Source organism: Leucopleurus acutus (assembly GCF_964270905.1).
Source record: "Leucopleurus acutus genome assembly, chromosome: 15".
Lineage (NCBI taxonomy): Eukaryota > Metazoa > Chordata > Mammalia > Artiodactyla > Delphinidae > Leucopleurus > Leucopleurus acutus.
This window is the reverse complement of record NC_139157.1, coordinates 47792289-47816462: the sequence shown is the minus strand read 5'-3', so window position 1 is coordinate 47816462 and position 24174 is coordinate 47792289. Positions and strand designations below refer to the sequence as shown.

The window sequence follows — 24174 nt, the reverse complement described above, 5'->3', positions numbered from 1 at the left end:
GATAAGAAGTATCAGATGAACAGTCTCTTTTCGTCTCTTGAGTTACAACACAAACTACTTCTCTGTGTGTGATGGCTGCTTGAACAATTAGGATGGTCTATCAGGTAAAGCTCTGAAACCTTCCTGATTCATGCTGCTCAACTGAGTGCTACAACCTGTTGATCTTTCTGGCAACACTGCTATCTCGAAGGATGGATAAAAGGCTGACAAGCTTTTCCATTTAAAATCCCAGATAACAAACAAACCGTTTGTTTGTTTACCTTCTTAGCATTTGGGAAGAGCACAGGGATGAATCTGAAGTTCATACTTCCTTGTTTTATGAACTCAATCTGCATCTGGAAGAGAACACACTTGAAGGATTAATTTCAGGAATGAGGATGAATCAATGGTACTCACGATCATGCAAGCCCGCACGGGATTTTTATTCTGATTTCCTTCAGTGCCACACACTCATAACTTTAAACTGTCCATCACACGTGTATGCCATCTGCTCATTCATCGGTCATGTATCGAAGGCCTATTGAAAGTCATGCTCTGTGGTCAGGGGGCCCGGTCGGCACCACCACCTTCTCCCCCATGCTGTGAAGGCAGGCCCCGCACCCCAGTGCCCGGGTCGTGCTCACACTGGACTCTCCATCTTGTGCATATCTTTAACAATAGCTTCTGTCTCTCCCCAGTCTTCTAAAGACACTCACTTTACCTTCTCATGCCATGGGTCCCTTTGACAGTCTGGTAAGGACCCCTTCTCCAAATAAAATACGTAAGAAAATAAAACACCTAAGAGAACGAGAAAATCTAGGAAAATAAAGGAACTATTGTTACTGTTATTGAAAACCACTTGTCAAATATTTTTAAACTATGTAAAAAATAAAAGACCTATTTGAGATTTAAAAAAAAAAAAAAGTCATGCTCTGTGCTGGACTTGGGGTTTCAAGGACTAGAATACTTTACAGGGTGTGCTGAGTTGCCTCATAGCAGTTCACAGAAGCCACTCATGTGCATCTCTTCCCAATTCTGTGTTCAGTGACTTCACATTGGTAGGTTGAAATCGGCCATGTGAGAGTATTTGTACCATGGAAATGGGCAAATGCTACAAATCAGGATCTTTTTTTTTTTTTTTTTTTGAGAACCAGTTTACCAGACACCATGGATATAATTCCTATCCTCACAAAACCAGCGATTTAATGAGCAGGCAGGAAGGAAAACTACCGACCACAGTGCAGTGTGAAAGGTATGAACAAATCGCTGTGGAAGCCCAGTGGGGGCCATCCTTTTCTACACCAGTGGTTTGAAGGAGTTACAAGGGAGTTGTCATTTGGATACTAAAAGAAAATTGGAATTTGGTCAGACAGGGAAAATGGGGGGAGGGGAAGAACATTCTCAGCGGAGGAAACAGCATGAGCAAATGTCTGGAGGTGTGAAGAAATGTTTGTGGGGTTGGGACCAGCTAGTAATGCGTTGAGGCCAGAGCACAGGAGGGCAAGGGAGGCTGAGGGAGGCCGAGGGAGGCGAGGCTAGGAGGTCAATGAGGAAAGCTCCATCTGCCAAGCTTTAGGTTTCCCACACCACTTCCAATTTGCTCTGACACTGTGGTGGCCCTGCAAGATTTAGCTGCCAAGAACTCTATCAAAACCAGAATTTTCAACGTGAGAGGAGTTAGAGCCTTTCAAATCCTGTAACCAGCACAAAGCTTTCAATCATCTGATGACAAAGGATATGAGGAATTACGTGTTCCCAACTATCTCATCTTCCAACTGATTTTTATAACTGAGAAGTCTTCACCACGCATGGGAATAAAAACAGAACAGAGAAGAAAGTGACAGTGGTGATGACTGAAATCACCATAGAAACAGCCTCATAAACACTCACTCTTACACTCACACACACACACACACACACACACACACACACAGAGTCACAACACACACAAATCTTCCATGAGGTGTTTTCTCAGTGCCATCTCACATTAAAATGCAGAAGACGACACCAAAGGCATATTTTAAAATGACCCGAGTGAGGTGCAACTAAAAGCACCAACCACACGAACACAAACAAGTGAGAGGAAGGGTGTAGGGCCTGTAAGTTAAAAGTGAAGAACTGGATTTAGTCCCTGACTTCCAGGACACTGCATACTGTACAATTTTGCTTGTCCACTAGGCTACCCCGGCGGTGGTGTGTTTTCATCATCTCTTATGTTTCCAGAGATGGGCCTTCTGGGAGCCATTGGCTCTATGATGCAGTTACTCATGGGTACCTCCTCGCTCCCTCTGTCCTGGAGTTTCCTGCTACTTGGAGGGGACCAGGAAGCCAGCCAGGTGGGCAGGAAGGCACTTCTGCAGCTGGCCTCTTCGACCCCTCCAGTGATGAGGAAGGGCCCGAGACATCGTTGCCCCAAGAAACCAAGTTTGGGGACAATCTGGTTCATGGTTGGGCACCGTCAGAAAAGCCCTGAGGTCCAGCTGCCTATTACTGCCTGGCGTCACCACACACCAGCAGAGCTTGACAGGACCTGGAGCCCTTCACACACAAGCGCTGTCGGCTCCAGGACTGGCAGTTCCTAGACATGAGTGCTTCGGGGCCATGCAGACAGCCGAGGGGTAGCAGCACCCAGAGCCAGCCATGACCTTTTAGGGCAGAAAGGGTGGCTTTCCTGGGCCTTACCAGGGTCTGTCAGGCTGGGTAAGAATGGAATAGGAGGGATACTTATCTCCTGACTCCTTGGCCTCACTCTCTGACCTCCCTACCTTGCCTCGGCTTTTGCTTTGCGTTGGTTCTGAGCTCAAGTAAGTGGTCGGCACTTGGTAGAAGAGGAGCCAGAGACTCTGAAGACCCAGATGGGGAACACCCACCCAGCCAGCCTGCCTTTTTCCGGTACTCCCGACCCACAGGACAGACCTGGATTTCAGTCGGCCTCCCCTGAGGTGAAGCTGCATGTCCCTGACCGCCTGACTGCCTCCTGCCTGGTCCTGCTTACTTATTCCATCTGGGCCATGTCTGCTTCCTGCCCCATCTTCCTGTCTTAATCAGTGACCTTTTATGCCCATTCCAGGTGCCTTCCCCCCTTGTGGAATGCTCGAGCTGAAATGGAGCTTACAAGTTCTAGACCAGTGAGTTTCAAGCCTTTTTAAGTCTCAGAATCCTTGGTAAACCAGCCTGAGAAATGCAGACAGCTCTGGGTGGGGTGGGAGGCCCAGGGCCCCCAGCACATATGGGCACCTAAAGGGACTCTACAGGAGAGTGTGACAGTCACAAGTCTAGCCCGGCATCCTAGTCAAACAGGCACCATCTCCACAGGCTCTATACGGTCATGAAAAGCAGGGAGGCTGCTTGCCCATAACACAGCCAGTTCCAAAGCTGGTGATACTTTCAGCCAGAATGTTCTGTCAGATGCTAAGTCGAACTTCCTATAAATGTCTCCCCCGGGTTTTAGTTTGACCAGGCCCCCATAGTTCAGGTGTTGCTCATATATCATGAGCTAGAACCATCCCTTCCCTTGACCGAGCATCTGATCTGTGTCGTATGCTCCACAGATATTATTTCATCCAATCTTCACAACAACACGGTGTTAGTGACCCATTTTCTGAATAGGGACATGGAGGCACAAAGAGGTTTAAGCCTTTGGCTGGTGGTCACACAGCCTGTGCAGGAGGAAACTAGATTTGAACAGTCTCTTTGACACAACAGGCGGTGTCCTTTTGGCTGCGCTACTCTGGCTCTCTGAAAAGGCAGGGGACAGAACAGGACACAGATGCAGGAGCCCACTCCCCTCACGGCCCTGTCTCCTGCCACCCCACCGCACCCCCCAGGTTTCACATTTGTTGATAAACAACCAAGCCAGCGAAGCACTGCTTTCTAGAATCTTGGAACTTAGCGATCACACATTAATCTCCCTGTTACTGAGAGGTACACTGAGTCCCAGAGGTGTGGGGACTTGCCCCAGGTCCCCAAGGTAGGCGGAGCGAGAACCAACACCCGCCTCTCCTGCGGGGGTTCTTCACCCATCAGCCGGCTGGTCTCTGGTGAAGGACAGGCCTTCACAGAAGAAAGTGCCCGACTCCGAGGGCCCAGGGCCGGCGAGGTGCTGGTTTCCTCACTCACCATTCGATGAATGTACTTAGTATGTAAGCCATGCTCATCCTCGTCCAGCTGCGACTCAGCACCTTCCACATCCTGTTTGTATTTGGGGCTGATTGCTACAATTATCATCACTGTCTTCTGTTAATGAGAGGGAGAAAGCATGTTTATGGAAGTGTGGTCCATTTGGTGAAGGCAGGCTGGAAACCGGCCAGCAGGACTCTGAGCCTTCTCTGATACACTGCAGGATGGAGGGCCGGCCCCAGCCCAGGCAGACTCCTGCCTCCCCTCCTCCCCTGTCTCCCTCCCCAGCTCCCTTCAAACACCAAGAGCGAATGGCTCCGGCTCTCCTAGATGGACACGGTTCTGCCCACCGATGTCTACAACCATCGCTAATAAACGTCTAATGAAAACCGGAATCACTAAGTGACTCTGCATTGTGGCAAAATGGCTCTGCAACGACAACGATGAAAACCCCCTCCCTCGGGCAGCAGGATCTAAGCTGTCAGTTACTGCACCCTTGACTGCCCTGCTTGCCGAGGAGCAGACCCTTCAGCACAAAGCAAACATCAGGCTGCAGACAAAAGGAAAAGCCTCAAAACCCCAGCCTGCTGAGACTCTGTCCCCCACCGCTCCCTCCGAAAGAGGCGGCCGACACGGACAGGCTGGCAGCAATCAATTTCTATCTTGTTAAAGCACAAAGTGTCCCAGTGGTCGGTATAGATTCTGTCAGTGGAAAACAAATCACAAGGCTGTGAGGGGGCGCCGGGGGCTGGGGGGCTGTGGGCAATGTGCTGCACGGCCTGTGAGGCTGCCCTGGAAACCCCTTCAGCCTGATCCCACAAAACATTTGGGGTGGCCTCAGATTCAATTGAATTCTGCCGCTCCCTCCCCACTCCCCGCCTTCAGTTCCTCCTTTCCTATTCTGGTCAAAAAATTGTTTGCTCCGATTGTTATCAACCACCTGTGTCTGGTTCGACAGTTACTTCCTGCCTGTGCATGTCCAGGAGGGTGACCCCATCCTTCCTTTCCAAGTCTTTGCACGGCTGCCAACAAGGGAAGCTTTGTTGGGACTTTGTCTGCTTTGCCCTTGGTGGGTGTGCCAGTGCTTCTTTGATAAAATAACTCCTCAAGCTAATTGTCTTACTCACAAGAAAAAAGTTCAGAATTTTGGAATGTACTTACATCCCTAAGGTAGCGTTCCATCCACTTAATGATATCAATGCCTCGGATTCTATCCTCAAATATGTCAATCTACAAGAAAAAGATGTGGAAAGTGACTCTTAATGAGAAGCTCTGTCTAGATGCAAAGCAAGAGAAAGCACAAGAGGCTATATATATTTAAGACTGAAAAAGTCACTAATGCTTTTTGCAAGGAGGAGCCGGTAAATGTAAAAATCAAGATACCATTTTCTTAAAATGTTTCCTATTTCAAGATTAGTAGGCATTTGAGTATTTAGTATTTGTAATTATGTTTTAAAAACCTGAGAGACATAGTAGACCACCAGGTGCATGTAAGCCAGCAACATACGCATATATATATATATGTCTGTAATTTGGAAGGCAAACATGATTCTGGAGCATTTTAATGGATGCGTAGTATGCATGTACTGAGATACGATATGGTACTTTGCTTGCATTAGCCAGGTCATTATTATGGTATTATGTCCAGTTTCGATCTATATATTTAGAAAGGATTGCATGAAACTTGAAACAAGTCCAAGAAACAGTCACAAAAACAATTACTGAGATGGTGGGGAAAAGGTTTATGATGAAAGTCAAGAAGTAGAACTCCTGGGCCTTGAAAAAACTGGTATTAAACATCAAGCCTTCAAAGGGGAGAAAAACCAGTTATTTTCTGTTTTACAGACGACTAACTAAGAAGGCCTTTCTTGGGCTCAGCCTTGCTCTGCAGCCAGAGAGCAGTGTGTTTGTCCACAAGGTGCTCACGATTGGAAGAGGGATTATATACGGAAATGGGTAATACAAGGAGAGTGTCCTTGAAGAGGGGTCATTTGATTCAGCCACACTGCTCCCAGATCAATGGTCCTACATGTTATGCCACCATTTAGGGCCCATCAAGTCAAGTCCCAGCCATGCAGCAAGCTTCTGTGCCACCCATGATCCAGGCTTACCTCTCTTTTCCACGCGTGTCCTGTCTACTTTACTCCCCACACTGGTGTCCCCTGCACCCTAAAGCACAGTGCAAGCCCCCCTGCTCTGTGAATCCTCACACACTGACTTCCTTCTCCTCACCTTAATGAACTCTACCCCTTTGTGACCACTGGTGGTGCTAGACGATGAACACATTATGATAGCATTCTTTCATTTACTGAATGTCTTATTGATGTCTGCCTTATCTCTTCAACGTGGTTCTAAGCTTCCTATGGAACAAGATCCTGCCTTGTGTACACCAAACTCAGATACATATAGTACAAATATGAGTTCAGAATGTCCTTCTTTTTAACTGATGGAACATCAAAAATGGAATGGCTTTCCTTTTGGTTTGGACGATTCCTGCTTTAAAATGTCCAACGGCCAGTGACTACACCAGGTAATCTTGAGAGAGCTTCTGCAGCTCTCCGAGGTTGTACCAATTATCCATTTCTGTTCTACGAGAGAGAAGCAATGTGATGTCAGGGCTGGGAAGAGACAGGCAGCTTGGCTTTCCTCTTGGCTCCTGCCCTTCCCACTTGCATGACTTGGGAAACATTCCCGAAACTCTCTAAGTCTTAATATTTTCATTTGTAATATGTGGTTAATAAACCTGCTTCCTAGGGTGGTTGTGAGGATTAAAATGAGTTAGTGTGGAAAAGGCATATCAAAATGCCAGACATGAAGTAAGTACTCAATAAATGGTCATTCTCATTATTACCCCAGCACCTAAATCCTTCCTCGCTATGGAGGTGGACATTCTGGGCGGCACAATGTGCTGGAGATCTTCCATTAGTCTCTCCAGAACTCTACTAAAATCCACAGCTCCTGTCAGGCCAACTCTTCCACCAAGCCACTATTATGAGCTGAATCGCGTCCCTCCAAATTCATATGTCTCAACATATGTCTTAACCCCCAGTGCCTCAGACTGTGACTGTATTTGGAGATAGGGCCTTTGAAAAGGTGATTAAAGTAAAATGGGGTCTTATGGGTGGGCCCTGATCCAATATGACTGGTGTCCTTATAAGAGGAGATTATAAAGAAAGACCAGAGGAAAGACCAGGTGAAGACACAGGGAGAAGATGGCCATCTACAAGCCAAGGAAAACACCTCAGAATGAAAGCAACCCTGCTGACACCTTGATCTTACACTACTAGCCTCCACAACTGTGGGGAAATAAACGTCTGTTGTTTAAGCTCCCCCACCTGTGGTATTCTGTGGCAGCCCTGGCAAGCCAATATAGCACCCCCTTTAGGTTGCAGGCATCACTGTTCCCTTGCCTCTTTAGACCTCCTGCTTTTGCTAGTCCTGGGATATTGAACTATTTATTCCCTGTGGATTCCCTAAAACTCACCTAGAACTTTGAAAATTGTCCCTTTATTAAATTACCCATTAAGTTTATTTTTCTCCACTAAGGGGACCTTGATGTATCAATATAGCAACTTAGCTGTCCAGGATGGGGCTATGGGATTCTACCACAGGCTTCAGAGTGATAAGGATCAAGGACAAATTTAAACTTGGCCTAAGCAGCCCCTGATTGTTAAGGTCACAAAAACCTGTCCTCTTCTCCAGAGACAATCAGTATGCTTATTTGGAAAGGACCCAAAGTAAGATCTTTTCTGAAATGTTGACCTTATGTCTTGTAATTTGATTTTATATCATGGTTGCCACAGTGTTTCTTATCCCAGAAATGAGAAACTGAAATGTTGGTCTCTATACAGTCGTGTATTTATATAGTCATGAAGTTGGAGTGTATAAAGTATATACTTTTAACAACTTTCATGTACTTCCACTTAAAAATAATTATAGACTGAAGAAAAAATTTGAATGAAACTCGTGTCAGAAATGCTAAATAATCTTTAAAATTGACATTTAGCTACTAAATGTCAACATTTATCCTTTATCCTTCAACATTCCTATTTGTAGATATTTCCCTTAATCTTTCACCACTCTTTAGAATTGACCGTCTCTAAATACCCAGAGGAGGTCTCTGGGAAGGAAGAGAAGCGATCTCAGCGTTTGAGGAATGCCAGTCCTCCGAGTAGCCTCCTGTGGTTCTCTATTTATCCTAAGGAAAACTTACATGGGTTTAAGCTGAGCTTTTTCAAAGCACTGCAGGGGACTTGAAGAGCATGTGCTTCCTGAGATTTCTTAGGCTAAGATCACAGTGAACAGCAGGGCTGGGGCGTCTACCTTCCTGAACTAGCCTAGACCAGCCGAGAACCTGGCCAGGTACCTCCCTGTCCAGAAGCATTGCTGCTGCAGCAAAGTGCGGATGGACCAGCAGCTTCGCACAGCGGGGCCCCCAGGCTTCAGGGGCCTCCACTGCAGACCTCACGACCCAGTGCAGAACGAAAGGACCTTGTAAGATGAGTAGGTGACCTGGTGAAGCCTGCAGCCTCCTGTACCACAGGAAGCATAACCAAAGCAGGCATGATTGGTGAGGATGGGCAAAGATGCCAAGTACAGCGAGAGCCTGGCGTTTTCCTCAGGCCGGGCACCAGCTGCATACGTGCTCAGCGTTTACGCCGTTCTGGCTGTACGGAGGCACTCAGGGTCGCTCAAAAGGCATGCAGGAAAAACATGCTGGAGACTTTGGAGAGTTTAAACTCTAGAAAATAATTACCTAAATCCATAAGCATTTAGTTCATAATCACGTAAATCAAATAACATAGCTTAAAACATCAACAGCTCTTTATAATTTTTCTTGTTTTTCTTTTCATTATACTCACTTTAACAGTTCAGTCTTCTCTTTGGATAAAATACTTACTGCAGTTTGGAAGCCATTTACCAACAAAAAGTTCACAAATTTCACCACCTCCATGGCCGTGTCCATAGAATAAGTGATAAAGACTTTCCCTAAGAGAGATTTTTCACATTTATTAGAAAATAGTCAAATTATTCTATTCTAAACCACACTTGAAAAGTATATGCAATGTCTTTTGTCCTTCTAGAATAATGAAGGGAAGCCTCAGGATGGGAGTGGTCTAAGGGCTATGGCCACAGCAGGGTGAACTGCTGTCCTCAGGACATAGATCTGCAGGCCCAAAGGGGCAGGGGGTTCTGTCCAAGGGAATGCAGACTGCTCAGGGTGCACGGAAAGGAGAGAGGGTTCTGGCAGGCTGAGACAAGCAGAGGAGGTCTTCTGAAAAACCACATGATGCGTTAACAAAAAAATCCATCACCCAGAACCTGCGGGGCCTTAAGATCAGGCCACCCCTGGTATATTAGAGACACTTGGCTCTGTGCCCAAAAAATACTCTCACAGCGGGCCAGGAAGTTGAGCCCTGCTAAGGGGCCACCCAGCAGTGTCCTCTTTTGATCTCATGATGCTCTCCGCTGCCCTGAACTTGACAAGAGCAAGAGAGGAGAGGGAGAAAATGGTTCTCCTCCCCCTTCTCCCCTCACTGGTGGGGGAAAGGCCAGGAAGTTGGAGTAGACTAAAGCGCAGCTCAGAAATGTTACTAAGAACTTCAGCAGCTTGAAGGAGAGAGCCCGCCTCTGGCAGGTCCAGCATCATTGACTCCCTTGCTTCTCCCTGAGTCAGCCTAGAGCAGCAGATGGGATTGTGCCCATAAGCCTAACCCAGTCAGGGTGAGAACCAGTGTTTTCCCAGGCTAAAGTCTTGGGTAATTATCTGGCTAGCGTGTTAATGTGGTAGATGAATAATCTCTCTGTATTGGCTTTTAGTCTGGAATCAACTGGCTACATCTCAGGAAGCCCTGGGGCAGAGGGTGGAGAAGAAAGCGGGGATTGGAGAGAACCTACTTATCTACGCTTAGGCTCTTGTTTTTTGAAGCACAGCTCTCAAATGGAAGTATGTTCAACGGTCACGTTGACTCATTTAAGCAGCCAGGCATATTGATAGCACTCTATTTTCTTCTCGACACCTAATATTCAACCAATTCCTCTGTAAGAATTTTAGGACTCCCTTTATAGGTTATGGTAAGATAAATATGGTCTATAAACGGACACCCAGACTATATCCTAACATCTTCCATTCTCCAGAAATGCTCGAAATTTAAATGTCTAAGATTTTAAGAAGATTAAAACAAATTTTTTTTTAAAAAAAAACAACAATGGATTATTGTCACAGAAATCTTTCAGAGCCTTAAATGACCAAAGAGCATCGATTCCCCCAGTTGGAATTAACAAATGCAAAGGGCTTAATTTTAAGTTGGTTCAAAGCAGTGCCTAGATTTGGAAAGGGCTTATTAGAATTCCAGCAAGCACAACAGAATATAACAATTTCACAAGTAGTGCCTGTTTTCTTAAGATTTCTGGAACTTACTGTCCTGACAGACCTTAATATGAGAACATTTTGGTGATATTTCAAAGTGGTTCTGGCTTCAAAATGTGGAAAAAGCATCATCACCTGACACTTAGTCGAATGTTTCTTTAAAGAAGAGGCTTAGTTTGCATTTGGTTGTAAAGCAGTATGGAGAATGTGAGACTGCTTTTTCCAAACAAGATTGCTTATTCCTACAGGAAATGACCTCGTTCTTGAAGGCTGCTGCTAATTTATGGTGAGACGCTAGATCCCTGGCCAATACCACATGGACATCTAATCAATCTATCCAGGGACAAGTCCACTTAAGAGCATCATTTAGAAGAGGGAAAAAGCGTGGGGGTCATTTGTTGTTGGAGTACATGTTGAAGAAAAAGCTAGTCGTTAAGCACTTTGCGAGTATTGCAGGTAGTGTCAGAATCACTACAAACAGTCCTACAAAATGCTGGTTACTTTTTTAACAAAAAGGAAAAAAGGAAATTTCATTTCACTGTGTAGTATGTGAGAGATATCCAAGATTATGGATGAATAATCATCAAGTACTCTTAAAGTATAAGACCCGACAAGAAGAAGGAAAAAACAACATCGCAAACAACTTACGCAGTTCTTCTGGCAAATTGCTTGTTTTCAGAGTTCCTCTGGCTGGAGGGTTACTTGGGGGTCTAGGGATAGCAGCTGGGGATGGAGTCTGGGGACCGTCCGGTCTCAACTCTGCAGGACGCTCCAAGGACCCCTCAGGAGCACCAGCTCTATGAGGTGGCTGGTTATAAAGCCGGCCCCTGGAAAGGAATACATCCACAGTAAATGTTCATGTTTTATAAACACAAACCTAGGGGGACAGAAAGCCTTTAATGACTATGGGAAATACCAGTGAGCTATCTCTCTCCTCTGCCTCCATTTCTTTCCTGACCCAGAAGGACAGAGTTTTTTTCTGCAGAGATTTTGGTCAATGAGCAATTTGGCTGGCTGCCATTTATAAGGGCCTGTGCTAGGGGTCAAAGAGGGAAGCAGGATCTGATTTCTCAATTTAAGGACTGTCTAATGGGGAAGATAAGTCTCAGGTACAGTTCAGACAAGATCACCAAGAAAACAAAGTAATACAATAGGTGACATACAAGGTTTGGTGTTTAGGCATTCTGATAAAAAGACAACTTTTAGCTCACAATAGATAACATTTAATTATATCTCAAAAGATAGAAAAGACCATGTAGGTTTAAAAGTATCTATGTTAATATACGAATGAAAATCTGATTTTGAAGACCCTTTAAAGAGGTTTGTGCCATATTATTATATGGCATCTTTATTATTATTTTGGTCACCAAAATATTCCCATGAACAGTCTGCTGAGAGGAACAACCAGATGCACTCGTGTGAGATTTGGAAGGTAGATGGAAATGGAGGCCATGCTTCTGCCACTTCTGTGGTTTCTGTTGTTCAGGGCTGTCTGTCATGAGGTGCCGAGTTCATCAGGAGGCATCCCAGTGTCCCGTTACAGCTTCACAGTGTCAAGGGCAGGGCATGGGCATCCGTGTTTTTGCCAGTGAAGACCTAGCAGGAACAAAATGTTTCCAGTAGCTGAGGTGGTGGCAACTTCCGGATTCTGGAGTGTGCTGTGGCAGCATGGCCTAGAATGGAGGGCTCCGCGGTGGCTTTCTGACCCTCCGCCTCTCTGATCATGCCAGAGGAAGCAGCCTCTCTGGTCTCCTGTTCTGTGACTTTGCTCTGGGATCATTCCTGGAAGCCCAGCCTAAAACTCGCTCCTCCAACCTCCAACAATGTCGTAAGTACCCAATTCCCTATATTAAATCCCTTCTGTTTATAACAGCTAGAGTTGTTTCTGTTTTCTGTAACTGAATTCTAACTGATATGGAGACTAAACTGATATGGTGACTAAAACTGTGTCTGTAATGTTTTATTTCTTCAAAAAAACATGAAGTAAATGTGGCATTGTTAACATTTTAAAAAACGTAGGTAGTGGGAACAGGAATGTTTGTTATTTGTTATGTTTGAAATTGTTTTATATTCTAAATTTTACAAAAGTTTTGAATATAAAATCTGTGTGTATATGCCTAGATTGTTGCTTATGATTTCATATTTTTACCCAAGAGTATTAAAAAAATTCTGAAAGTCCTATGTAACAAGATTTAAAATAAAATTATACAGAATCTCAACTATATTATATTTCTAATTGTGAATGCTTGAGGAAGTTATTTTTATTTTATATTAATGTAGAAAAAAATTTTTTACGAAATATGCCTTCATCTAATGGGGATCCAGTTCCATATTCTTTTTGCATTAAATGCCTTTGTACCCAAAGTTGCTTAGTTGTTATAAAAGACGGTTGCTCACTTGACAAAGCAAAGGCCTTGATAATATTCAAAAACTTTCATATAAAACAATATTCATGGAGAGTAATGACAGAGTAAATTTTCTGTATTAAGGTTCTCTTTCAAAAGACCAGTAAGAGGAGAATTAGCTTCATTACCTGTACTTATTTTTCATTATCTTAAAATGATAAAATAAATCCAAGGAGACCATAGCAGGCTTAAATTGATGTTACAAAAGCAGTTACTCTGTACTACATTTGCTATTCTTCTGCATATCTAAAATTATTTCAAAATAAAAGTTTAATTTAAAAATTACTATTGCCTCTCCTATCCAACAGTAAACATAAAGATGCTTAAATTTTGTTTGTTTTCTTGGAATTTTAGATATTTTTTCTGCAAGAGTGCTTATCTGGCTGTAAATCATTACTTAATTCCATTATATAAATTCCATGCAATTTTGTTTTTAAAAAAATAAGGCATCTGTCTGCAAAGAAAATCTGAGGGCTTGTCGGCTTTTGAGTGAAGAGGAAAGGCAGATGTGCCTTATCTGCCATTGTAAATAGAGTGGGCTTTTTTCTTTCAATAAACTTTTTGATCTGATTACCGATTTCTCTATTTCTGAAAAAAACTGCTTTAATAGGACCTTCATATCTCATTCCGTTCTCAAAACAGAATATAGATTTACTCTGAGTGGTATATAAAAGTCATGCTTGAGCAAGAGCAAACATTTTATCTACTCTCTTTCCAATTTTGTCATCAATTAGGAAGCTCCATTTACACGAGTTGTCCCTGTATGTTTTAGATCTATAAATTAACAGAAAAGGAAAACTTGAAGAGTCAAAAGAAAACAATGGGGCTTCCCTGGTGGTGCAGTGGTTAAGAATCTGCCTGCCAACGCAGGGGACACGGGTTTGAGCCCTGGTTGGGAAGATCCCACATCCCGCGGAGCAACTAAGCCCAGTGCCACAACTACTGAGCCTGCGCTCTAGAACCCACGAGCCACAACTACTGAGCCTGCACGCCTAGAGCCCTTCTCCACAACAAGAGAAGTCACTGCAATGAGAAGCCCGAGCACCGCAACGAAGAGTAAGCCCCCGCTCGCCGCAACTAGAGAAAGCCCGCACGCAGCAACGAAGACCCATCACAGCCAAAAACAAATAAATAAATAAATTTACAAAAAAAAAAGAACAATGAAGAGAAATATGATTAAAGGATTAGACAATTAAACAATTAAAGTCAAGAAAAACCAAAATTGTTTTTCTGGAAGAAGTATCGGAAAGACCTAATAATGGTGTTCAACATGTGTGAATTCTTTTATTACAAAAGAAAATAACAGGTTATTTTAAATTTCTATTAAGAACGAATTGAATTTAAAATTTCAAAGTAAGAAATGGTCTTAAACAGGTGTAGAAACTAAGGATATAAAAAAGAACTTCATAGCTTTGGAAGTCAGCCATAGTAAAAATAAAAAACTATTTCGTGGGCTAAAAGGCCAGGGGATCTGAAAGTAAAAGAAGCAGGTGTGACTTAGCATCTTAAGAGCCTTTCCTTCAAGAGCATTTTGACTAGTCACCAGTGGCTTTATGTGTCTGGTAAAGAGATTCTTATCAACCGGTTTCCCTTTCCTCCTGACCTGAAAAGTCTAGGTGGGGTGTTCCAGTGTGGGACTTGGTAAGCAGCCTGGGTAGCAAACCAACAGAGAGTTTAGATACATTTTGATTGCATTGGCATCATTCTTTTTCATGTTAGAACTGTTTGAAATTTGGCCCCATCGTACTTACTGATACCTCAGGAGCCCTAGGGAGGAGCAGTCTCTTTGTGGAGGCCTCTCCTCTTGGTCCCAGGGGCTGGGATAGTTCAGGACGACCTTCTGCACAGGGTGCAGGCCTCTCACACTGGCTCCAGGTGGGGCCTGCCCAGGTAGAGCCGGCTGGATCACTTGCTGGTAGGCTGTTCGAGGGTAGTCGTGGCCATCTGCAGGTAAAGACAGCAAAGAAAACAGGGAAGGCTGACCCTAGCTCCTTTGTGTGAAAGGAGAGGTAAGCTCAGTGCAAATTTTTGTCTTGATACCAACTGAGGGGTCCAGATAACGTTTACCACCTCTAAGATGTTTGCCATATTTCTGTACTATTATTTACTTGATTGCTTTCATGAAATTGAGTCATTGTTTTTATTTTTTTCCTAAATAAAAACATCTGTGAAATCATGAGTTTGGTGTTCTAATTGGAAAGTACAAAGCTCCACATAGGCCCCTATTTAAATAAGATGCTTAAAATAATCCAAACTGAGCCTGTTCCAGCTGCCTGGCTGATAAAGACCAGGACTTGGAGGGCATCTCTAAGAATGGGGAGGTAGGACCACAGAGACCCCTTTGGTCTAGGACAAGATATACTGCCCAGGTTTTGCTGTTACAGCTTTCCTGGGGCAGGTGAGATACATCCCAAGGGACCCAGATCACCACTATTCCTACCATAACTCCCCAAGTTTTTAGAACCCAAGGCTAGGAGAAATTATCCTCAGGATAGATACAGAATCACTACTTGCTCTTTTCCTTCCCTGGACACACACCACACACACACACACACACACACACACACACACACACACACACACACACACACACCAATCCCTCAAGAAGAAGTAAATGAATGAAAACTTGGCTCATACCTCTGGGAAGTAACCAACCAGTTGGCAACACCTCCCAACTTTCTCAGTCCTCTGTTGCTAAAGGCTATGTGCACCTGGGGCCAGGGCAGTTAGAAGAGGGCAGTCTCAGAGCAAAGCCAGGCCTGGCAGTGATTTATATGCATTTGTAACCTAGGAGAAAGTTGGTCCCAGCCAGGCCCAGGAGTAGCAGAGTCCCAAAGGAAGAAGGGCAACCTGCCTGACCAGGTGAGAGAAGAGAAGTGAAGGTCAGAGGAGGGATGCAAGGGAACCCAGGAAGGGTGGGAGAGGAAGGCTCTGGGGGAACTGTCCGGGCCCAAAGGGGCTCAGGTGTGGGAAATCTGAGAGCTCTGATATATCTTAGGGGTGGGCCTAGCTTGGACAGGGACTGGAGAGAGCCAAGTGGATAACCCTGCAAAATGAACCATGAGCACATCCTGGTAATCCAAGCATTGCCACCTCTGCCCAAGTAAGAACTTGGAGGATGGAGGAGGCATAGCTAGTTAGGGCAAGAAAGAACCTTGGTTTTCAAAAGATATTTATTGGTCTTTGTTCTTTTTCTGATTATATAAATAATAACCAATTTGCCTACTGTGTAGGTAGGATACATGCCGGGATGTAAAGTGAAATAAAACTAGGACGTGAGCAAGAAAGTAACAGATAAAGAAGGTTGGAACCAGAATGTGGAGAGCGAGAATGTGGTTAAGAACTTTATGCCTAGTTTGGCAAGTAGTCAGGAACCACTGAAGTTTTCATGGGAACATCTAGGGGACTACTGGCCTCAAGTACAGAAGACAAATAATATGTGTATTCACTTCACTAGTGTGGCCCCACTGTCTGGACTCAGGAAACTTGGCTGAGTGACCCTGGAAATGTGCCCAAGCCAGTCTCTCAAGCATGGTCAGAATCCCTGGATTTAGTCTATTGTCTGCTCTGACCTGTGACATCAGCTAGGTCCTTCCTGTCCTGCTTCCTTTGGCAAAACTGACCACACCCCTCTTAACCCAGGTTGTCTCCTGGCCCTGACCGTGACCCTCGCCCTGCTATTGCTTAGGCCTGGTTATGATATTAGGGGCTTAAGGAAAGGGAGGAGGATAAAAGGATCTGACTGGGTCTATCCCAGCCCCTTGGCTGATAAAGACCTGGACATGGAAGGCATCTCTAAGAATGGGGAGACAGGACCACAGAGCCCCCTGTGGTCTAGAACAAGATAGACCACTGAGGTTTTGTCTTTACAGCCTTCCCGGGGCTGGTCAGACACATTGCAAGGGGTCCAGCTCACCAGCTGGAGTTCCAGGGCTACCGGGCTGGTCTCTCCTGCTGCTCTTTTCCCTAGCTGGAACAGGGTTAAAAAGTGCCACTGCTATCAGGTCACTAGGCCAGCCATGTTTTTAGGTGAGTCTTGTATGAGTGGACCATTCACAAAACCAGCTATAGGTGCAACCGTCCAGAGATTTCCCACTGCATTTAAAATCCACCCTGCAGGGTCGGGTCTCTGCCCGTCCTGATTTTACCTCCTACTATGCTCTGCTCGCCAAGCCCCAGCTGTCCTGGCTGTCTTTCTTCTTCTTGAACGCCCCAAGCTAGTACCCCACCTCTGGGACCCTGAGTCTGCCATCCGCTCTGCCCAGACCGTTTTGCCCTGTGTCTTTACAGATCAACATCTCGACATTCAGGGTTCAGCTCAGATATCACCTGTTCACCAGTGAATTCACCTGTTCAAATCCCATCTCCCTATTTTATTTTCTTCCTAATGCTCATCATGTTTGTATAAGTAAGCATGACCCTTACTTGTCAACTTCTTACCTGCCTTCCCTACGAGACCCTAAGCTCTGTGAAAGCATGAACTGTGTCTGTTTGCCACCACATCTCCAGGCACAGTGCCGACACCCAGGGGATGCTCAATAAATGAATGAATGAAGACTGAAGAGTTACAAAGCCAACTTCACACACGCACACAAGCGAAGCCATGGAGCACTGCACAGTCTGCCTGCTAGGTCTTGGGTCTTCTAGACTGTCTATGTCTCATCTGCTCTCCATCTGCGGTATTTTTCAGTGTCTCCTCTGGAAGTAGGAAGAAGGAAGACAAGGAGAAGAGGAGCAACGTTGCCAGTGGCCTTGAAAGTTTTTAATGCTTAGAGCCATTCTTGTTTCCCATATCCATTAAAAAGTGGCTAATAAGGTTTTATTTGCTTTAAAAGGACTACCAAGCTCTAATCATAGGGTTTATTTCTTTTCCAGAAGGTGGATGTTAGTGCTGTTAATCAAAAGCCTTTGAATCAAGGACATATGATTTCTAACAGATTATTCCTCACACAACAGGTTTTTGTCTCATAGCAACTAATCATATCATTAAAATCACTAAGGCATGTGGGCTAAGTGTTTGATTAGCTGTAACTCTCATTTCTGAAATGGCCACCTGTGATAAAAACTTACACTGCTTTGTGTGAGCAGATGAAAATGATCCACCTCATCTATTTTTGAAATTAGGGTACTGACAATAGAGTTCTCTATGCTGTCCTTTGATTGTTAAAGCAAAGAAATATTGAATATCAGAGGGTCAATCAAAAATAAGATTTCCTTTTTTTTTAAATAAATTTATTTTATTTATTTACTTTTGGCTGCATTGGATCTTCGTTGCTGTGCGTGGGCTTTCTCTAGTTGCAGCGAGTGGGACTACTCTTCGATGCGGTGCGTGGGCTTCTCATTGCGGTGGCTTCTCTTGTTGTGGAGCACGGGCTCTAGGCTTGCGGGCCTCTGTAGTTGTGGCACGAGGGCTCAGTAGTTGTGGTGCACGGGCTTAGTTGCTCCACGGGATGTGGGATCTTCCTGGACCAGGGCTTGAACCCGTGGTTCTTAACCACTGTGCCACCGGGGAAACCCAAGGTTTCCTTTTTGTAAGTGGAACTTGACTGGTTTTGTCTGGAATTTGGCTGGTTGTGTGGAAAAGTTGTGAAATAAAATCTGTAGTTGTTGGGTAAATGAATGTCTTTTCATTGCTCAAATTTTGATAGTTTTGTTCCACTATTTTGACCAAGGCTTGCTAGTTTAGCGGGGTACTATATATATAATGGCTAACATTTATCGAGTACTTGTTACATGCCAAGTACTGTTCTAAGTTCCTTATTCAGGATTACAGAGTTCAATTTTTTGTTTTCCTAAAGAAGTTTAACTTAGAAAAAAATCCAAATTCCTTACCACAGTCCTTGCCTCCTTCATTTTCTAGCATATCATTCTCTCCCTGCTCACCCTGCTCCAGCCCCACTCACTTGCTTTTGGTACATTAACTACACCAAACTCCTTGCTTCCTGGACCTTCTTTTCCTTTGGATTTCAGCTCACATGTGTCCTACTCAAAGAGGCCTCCTCTCACCATCCTGTCTATTAATGTCTGTTCTAACACCTGGCTATTTCCTTTATAACACATACACTTTGTTATTTTGTTTGCCCATTTCTTCTTATCTATAGACTTATCTCCAGTAGACTGTGAACTCCACAAAGGCAGGACCATGTGTGTTGTATTCACCCCTGCACACCCAGTGCCTAGCAGAGAACTGGGCAAATATTTGTTGAATAAGTTGATAAATGAATGAACAAGGTCTGTTTCCAAATCTCATTGACCTCCTTTCTTTCCTCTGCTCTCCCATTAGACAAGTAAAGATGGCCTTTCCAAGGCTTGATATCACAAAGTGTCTACTCACGATTAGGGAATCACTCCTTTTCCCAGGAAGTAGGGAACAGATTTCTTTTTGTTCATTCAACAAATATTATTGAACCTTTATGGCTAGGCAGGCGGTGAATAGAAATAAATAGGTTATAGTTCTCCTTAGTAGCTCAAAATAAATGGAGAGAGAAAGAGGAAATCTGTGTGTCTATGGATGTTTGTTTGGAAACACAAACCCACACTCAGTGCGTAAGAGAGGTGTGCAAGCCAGCAGCCAGCTACGTGGTAGACTTAAGAATCACTGCCTAAAATATCTCCCCCAATGACTTGTCCTCATGCCTAAAATTCCATCAAGAGAGTGCATTCTGTAGAATGTGATAGACAAGTGATTTGTTAGCACAGTAACTCCTAGATTCCGACGCAGTGTGAATCACAAAACAAAAATACAAATCTTGCACATCATGAATAGGTGCCCAGAACCGTATGTTACTTGTCAATCTTATGATCCTCCTGGCCTGGGTACACATGGTCTTCGTGTTACTGGGCTTTGACCACTTGGAATTTGTAAACCAAATCCTAAACGAGGCTTTCCACTTCTCAGTCAAAACATTCAACATTTTTCTTCCTTATTAAGAATGGTATTAAAAGAATTTATGAGAGAGAAAATAAAACCTGATTTTCAAGTTGTCAAAAGACATGATGATATAACGCAATCACTTTAGCCAGGAAAACAAAAGGGCCTGCATAAACTGTTACAGGAACTCTCACAGCTGAAAGCAACGCCTTTCTCTCTCATCTCTCCCACTTGGTTTGTTTTTTCCTTACTTTTAATTGTGCATGCATTCTAGCATACAAATAATCACTCTTTGGGGTCCATATGAGCAATAGTAGGCATGTGCCCACAGGTTTATTTTATTCAGTCCCCTTGGCAGAGAAAGCAAGAATTTTACAGTAAAATGAGTCTTTTAGACTTAATACATTCTTTTCTCCCAATTTATTTGCGTCATGGGTTTTATTTGATTGCATAGCCGTGATCTCCAGTCTGGTGACCTTCAGTGGAAGGATTTTGAGGCAGTAAGAGGCTGACTTCTCCCGGGGGTCGGGGGGAGGAAAGAAACAGTCTTTTCCCACTTCTTGTTTTCACCTGCTTTGATAACTTTTTTTTTTTTTTGACATGAAAGGGGTGACCAGTAACCATTTTTGCTTTAACTTGCAAAGGCTAAGGTATGCCATTTGCATGGTGATCATCATTTATTTATATTTTCATTAACGGATGAGGAAGTAATACTCTTCTAAAGCCGAGTAGAACCACGTAGCCATGGTTTCCAACTGCACGAGCATCACTTAGATGAACAGCTCTTTTGAAGTGGTTTTGTTGGCAATTAAATGCAGTTACAGCCCTGACATGAAACTAAGCATTTATACACCTGCTTTGAATGCTTAAAATCTGTGCCAGCGAGAGGGATCTAGAAGTAGAGGGGTACTTTACAGGATCCATTTAGATAATAACAATAATAACTAAGAGCTGCTAGTTATTGAGGGCTTACTACAAGCCAGCCACTTTCCTAGTGTCTTTAATACATTATCTCATTTAATCCTCACAGCAACCTTCCTGGGAGCCATTGCTATTGGAGGCTTCATAAATATTTTGGGCTTGCACTGCCCTGAAGAGAAACTGTAAGCACTGAATTTCCCTGACAAACACAGCCCGACCCTGACCCTCTTCCCTGTGATTAAATGCCCCTGGGAACTAGGACCAAGGCACATGCAGGGTGGATTAGGCTGAGCCCACCTGTACACTCTCATTTCCCCTTACTTTTCTTTTTAACTTTTACTTATTTTTTAAAATTACTTATTTATTTATTTATGGCTGTGTTGGGTCTTCGTTGTTGCGCACTGGCTTTCTCTAGTTGCAGCTAGCGGGGCTACTCTTCGTAGCGGTGTGTGGGCTTCTCATTGCGGTGGCTTCTCTTGTTGTGGAGCACGGGCTCTAGGCTTGCGGGCTTCAGTAGTTGTGGCTCGTGGGCTCAGTAGTTGTGGCACACGGCCTCAGTAGTTGTGGCTCACGGGCTCTAGAGCGCAGGCTCAGTAGTTGTGGCGCACGGGCTTAGCTGCTCTGCGGCATGTGGGATCTTCCCGGACCAGGGCTCAAACCCGTGTCCCCTGCACTGGCAGGCAGATTCTTTTTTTTTTTTTTTTAGCAGGCAGACTCTTAACCACTGTACCACCAGGGAAGTCCCTTTACTTATTTTTTAAATTATAAAAGTAATGCCTGTCTGCTCTAACAAATTCAACAAAAATATGTAGAGTTAGAAGAAAACTCTCCCTGTCTCTTCCTAATTCCTTGTTCCCCTTTCCCCATGATCACAGTTAACAGTTGGGGCCATCTTACACACTTTTTAATGGAGTCTTTAACATATATAATTAAAAAAAATAACATGTATGGGATCAACACTTCATGCTTCTCCCTTAACCTTTTTTATGTCAGAGTGTGTATTTTAGTCTATGTAACAGGGACCTAGTAGTCTATGGTATAAATAAATCACAACTTATTTACAATAATGTATATTCTTTATAACATAATTTGATAATTATTTATAATTTACTAATTTATAATTATTTACTATAATCTGTCCCCTTATTGATAGGCATTTTACTGTTTTTATTCTTACTCTAATACAATGCTTTAATAAACATCCTCATTCAGGTATTTCTATATGTTCATTTAATGTGTCTATAGGACACATTCCTACAAGTGAGACTGCTGGACCAAAGAGGACACGTTTAAAATTTTGATAGTGAAATTGTCTCTTGGAAGACTGTGCCAGTTTATAATCCTATCAAGAGGAGATGGGGAAGTTCATTTCCCCATAAACCCACTAACACTAGATGTTGTCCCAGGGTTTTTTTGTTTTTGTGCACCTGACTGGGAAAAATACATCTTTAAAAATTTTGCATTTCTCATATTCAGTAATATTAAGCTTGGTTTCATATGCTTATTGGCTGCTTATACGTGTTCTGTGAATTATTCCCTTCTCCTGTCCAAGTTCTCTCCTCTCTGCCTTTCATCACTTATCTTCACTCCCAGGATCCTAGGCTCCCCTTCCTCCCCGACTTCAAGAGAAGGAAATAATATAGAGAGCAAGGGGAGGGGATCTGATGAGAGAAAGCAAGTGTTAAGAGACTAAAAGTATTCCCAGTGGGAGTGTTTGCATTTTAACAGAGCCTGCCCAAAGAGGGCAATGCTTACCTCCAAAGACTAGATTGCTAACGATGCCATTTCAGGGTTCAACAGGAAAAATATTTTCAAGTGAGAGGATCTTCCTGGAACTCTCCAATCGTGAGTCCATGTTTTCTCTGTCTATCACAATGGGGCTTTCTCCTGTTAGTGGTTAAAGGCAACTGCTTGGGACTTAGTATCACAAAGCCCTTGATGAAGTATTCACACTTCTACATATTAATCTAAGAAACTAATCAGAAATGCAGGTAAAAACTTAGGTACATGATATATCATATCAGTGCTTTTTGGATCAGAAATTGGAAACTACTTAAAATGTCCAACAACAGAAAATAACTTAAAAACAACTTGATAGATCCATCTGATGAAATAATATGCAGCATTTTTAGGTGATGCTGGAAGAATTACACTGAAATTATTTTAGTTTTATATTAAATATATATGCAAAGAAAAAACCCAGTAAATATGTCAAACCCCAATAAGGAATTATTTTTGGGTGATGGAAACATGGCTTTTGAGCATATTTCAACTTTGAGAGTGAACAAACATTAGTATTATGATCAGAAAAATTATCTTTAAATGCAGATAGTAGAATGTTAAAAAGAAGTATCTTGTGGTATTATTCCCACAAAATTATTCCTTTTTAACCTAGAAATCGTTGAGAAAAAAATGCAAATCCTGACCCTGCCAAGGTTCAGTTTTCAGTGAGTGATTCATGCTCAAGGAACTCTGCCACCACACCCATCCTATCCCTGGGTGCTCCAAGTACAAGTGAGGTCCTTGCTTCCCAATCAGCTGACTTCCCAGCATCCCACACCAACACCAGAGCCCCAGTTGTAGACCTCAGGGGCTCTTTCTCCCGAAGCTCCGCTGCTTCCTCATCTCTTAGCCTCACTCTTTTTTTTGTTTTTAACAAATACTTATTGAGCACTTGGCACATGCAGATATATATATATATTTACTTTTGGCTGCGTTGGGTCTTCGTTGCTGGGTGCGGGCTTTCTCTAGTTGTGGCGAGCGGGGACTACTCTTTGTTGTGGTGTGCAGGTTTCTCATTGCAGTGGCTTCTCTTGTTGTGGAGCACGGGCTCTAGGCATGTGGGCTTCAGTAGTTGTGGCTCTCGGGCTCTAGAGCGCAGGCTCAGTAGTTGTGGCGCACGGGCTTAGTTGCTCTGCGGCATGTGGGATCTTCCCGGACCAGAGCTTGAATCTGTGTCCCCTGCATTGGCAGGCGGATTCTTAACCACTGTGCCACCAGGGAAGCCCCTCTTAGCCTCACTCTTAACTCACATTCATTATTGCCTGCTTTCTTCCAAGCATCTTCTAAGTTAAATTCCTTTACCTCACTTTTTTTTTTTAAATTATGAATTACTCTGTTGCTCCATTCGCTTTAGGAAGCTTTATTAAGCTTCCTAAAGCTATATTAAAGCTATATTAAATGCACATGTATAAATACATAAATTGTGATTGATTATAGGATGTGTAATTATTTCTATAATTTATTTTAAAGCTAGGCACCAGATTTGGTCAGACTCTTTGGTCAGACCATTTGAACTGCTTTCGATACGGTGTTTTATTTTGCTAAGAAAAATATTGTACCTCCCAGCCCCATGTTTCATCTGTAAAGCCCTATTGTTATTTTCCAGCAGCGTCTTAGAGAGCTGACATCAAGAATTGTGATGAACCTTTTATCTCAGTCTAAGACTTTATCACTTTCAGAGATGCTTACTGTACTGATACATATTATTTATTCATTCATTCATTCAT

The 24174-nt window shown here is 43.5% G+C and overlaps 1 protein-coding gene across 3 annotated transcripts in view; it reads right to left on the bottom strand.

Moving 5' to 3' along the window:
* The window catches only part of TRAF3IP2 (TRAF3 interacting protein 2), a 41349-nt gene that overhangs the window by 2771 nt on the left and 14404 nt on the right, over positions 1-24174 (bottom strand). For 2 of the 3 annotated variants that reach the window (XM_082855633.1, XM_082855635.1), the window contains exons 3-8: positions 14625-14817; positions 11117-11295; positions 8999-9087; positions 5260-5328; positions 4099-4215; positions 261-335 (exon numbers count right to left, since the gene is read on the bottom strand). In XM_082855633.1, the coding sequence (XP_082711759.1) occupies positions 261-335; positions 4099-4215; positions 5260-5328; positions 8999-9087; positions 11117-11295; positions 14625-14817 (722 nt within the window). The remainder of the gene's footprint in view (positions 1-260; positions 336-4098; positions 4216-5259; positions 5329-8998; positions 9088-11116; positions 11296-14624; positions 14818-24174) is intronic. The other variant, XM_082855634.1, reaches the window with a different exon arrangement.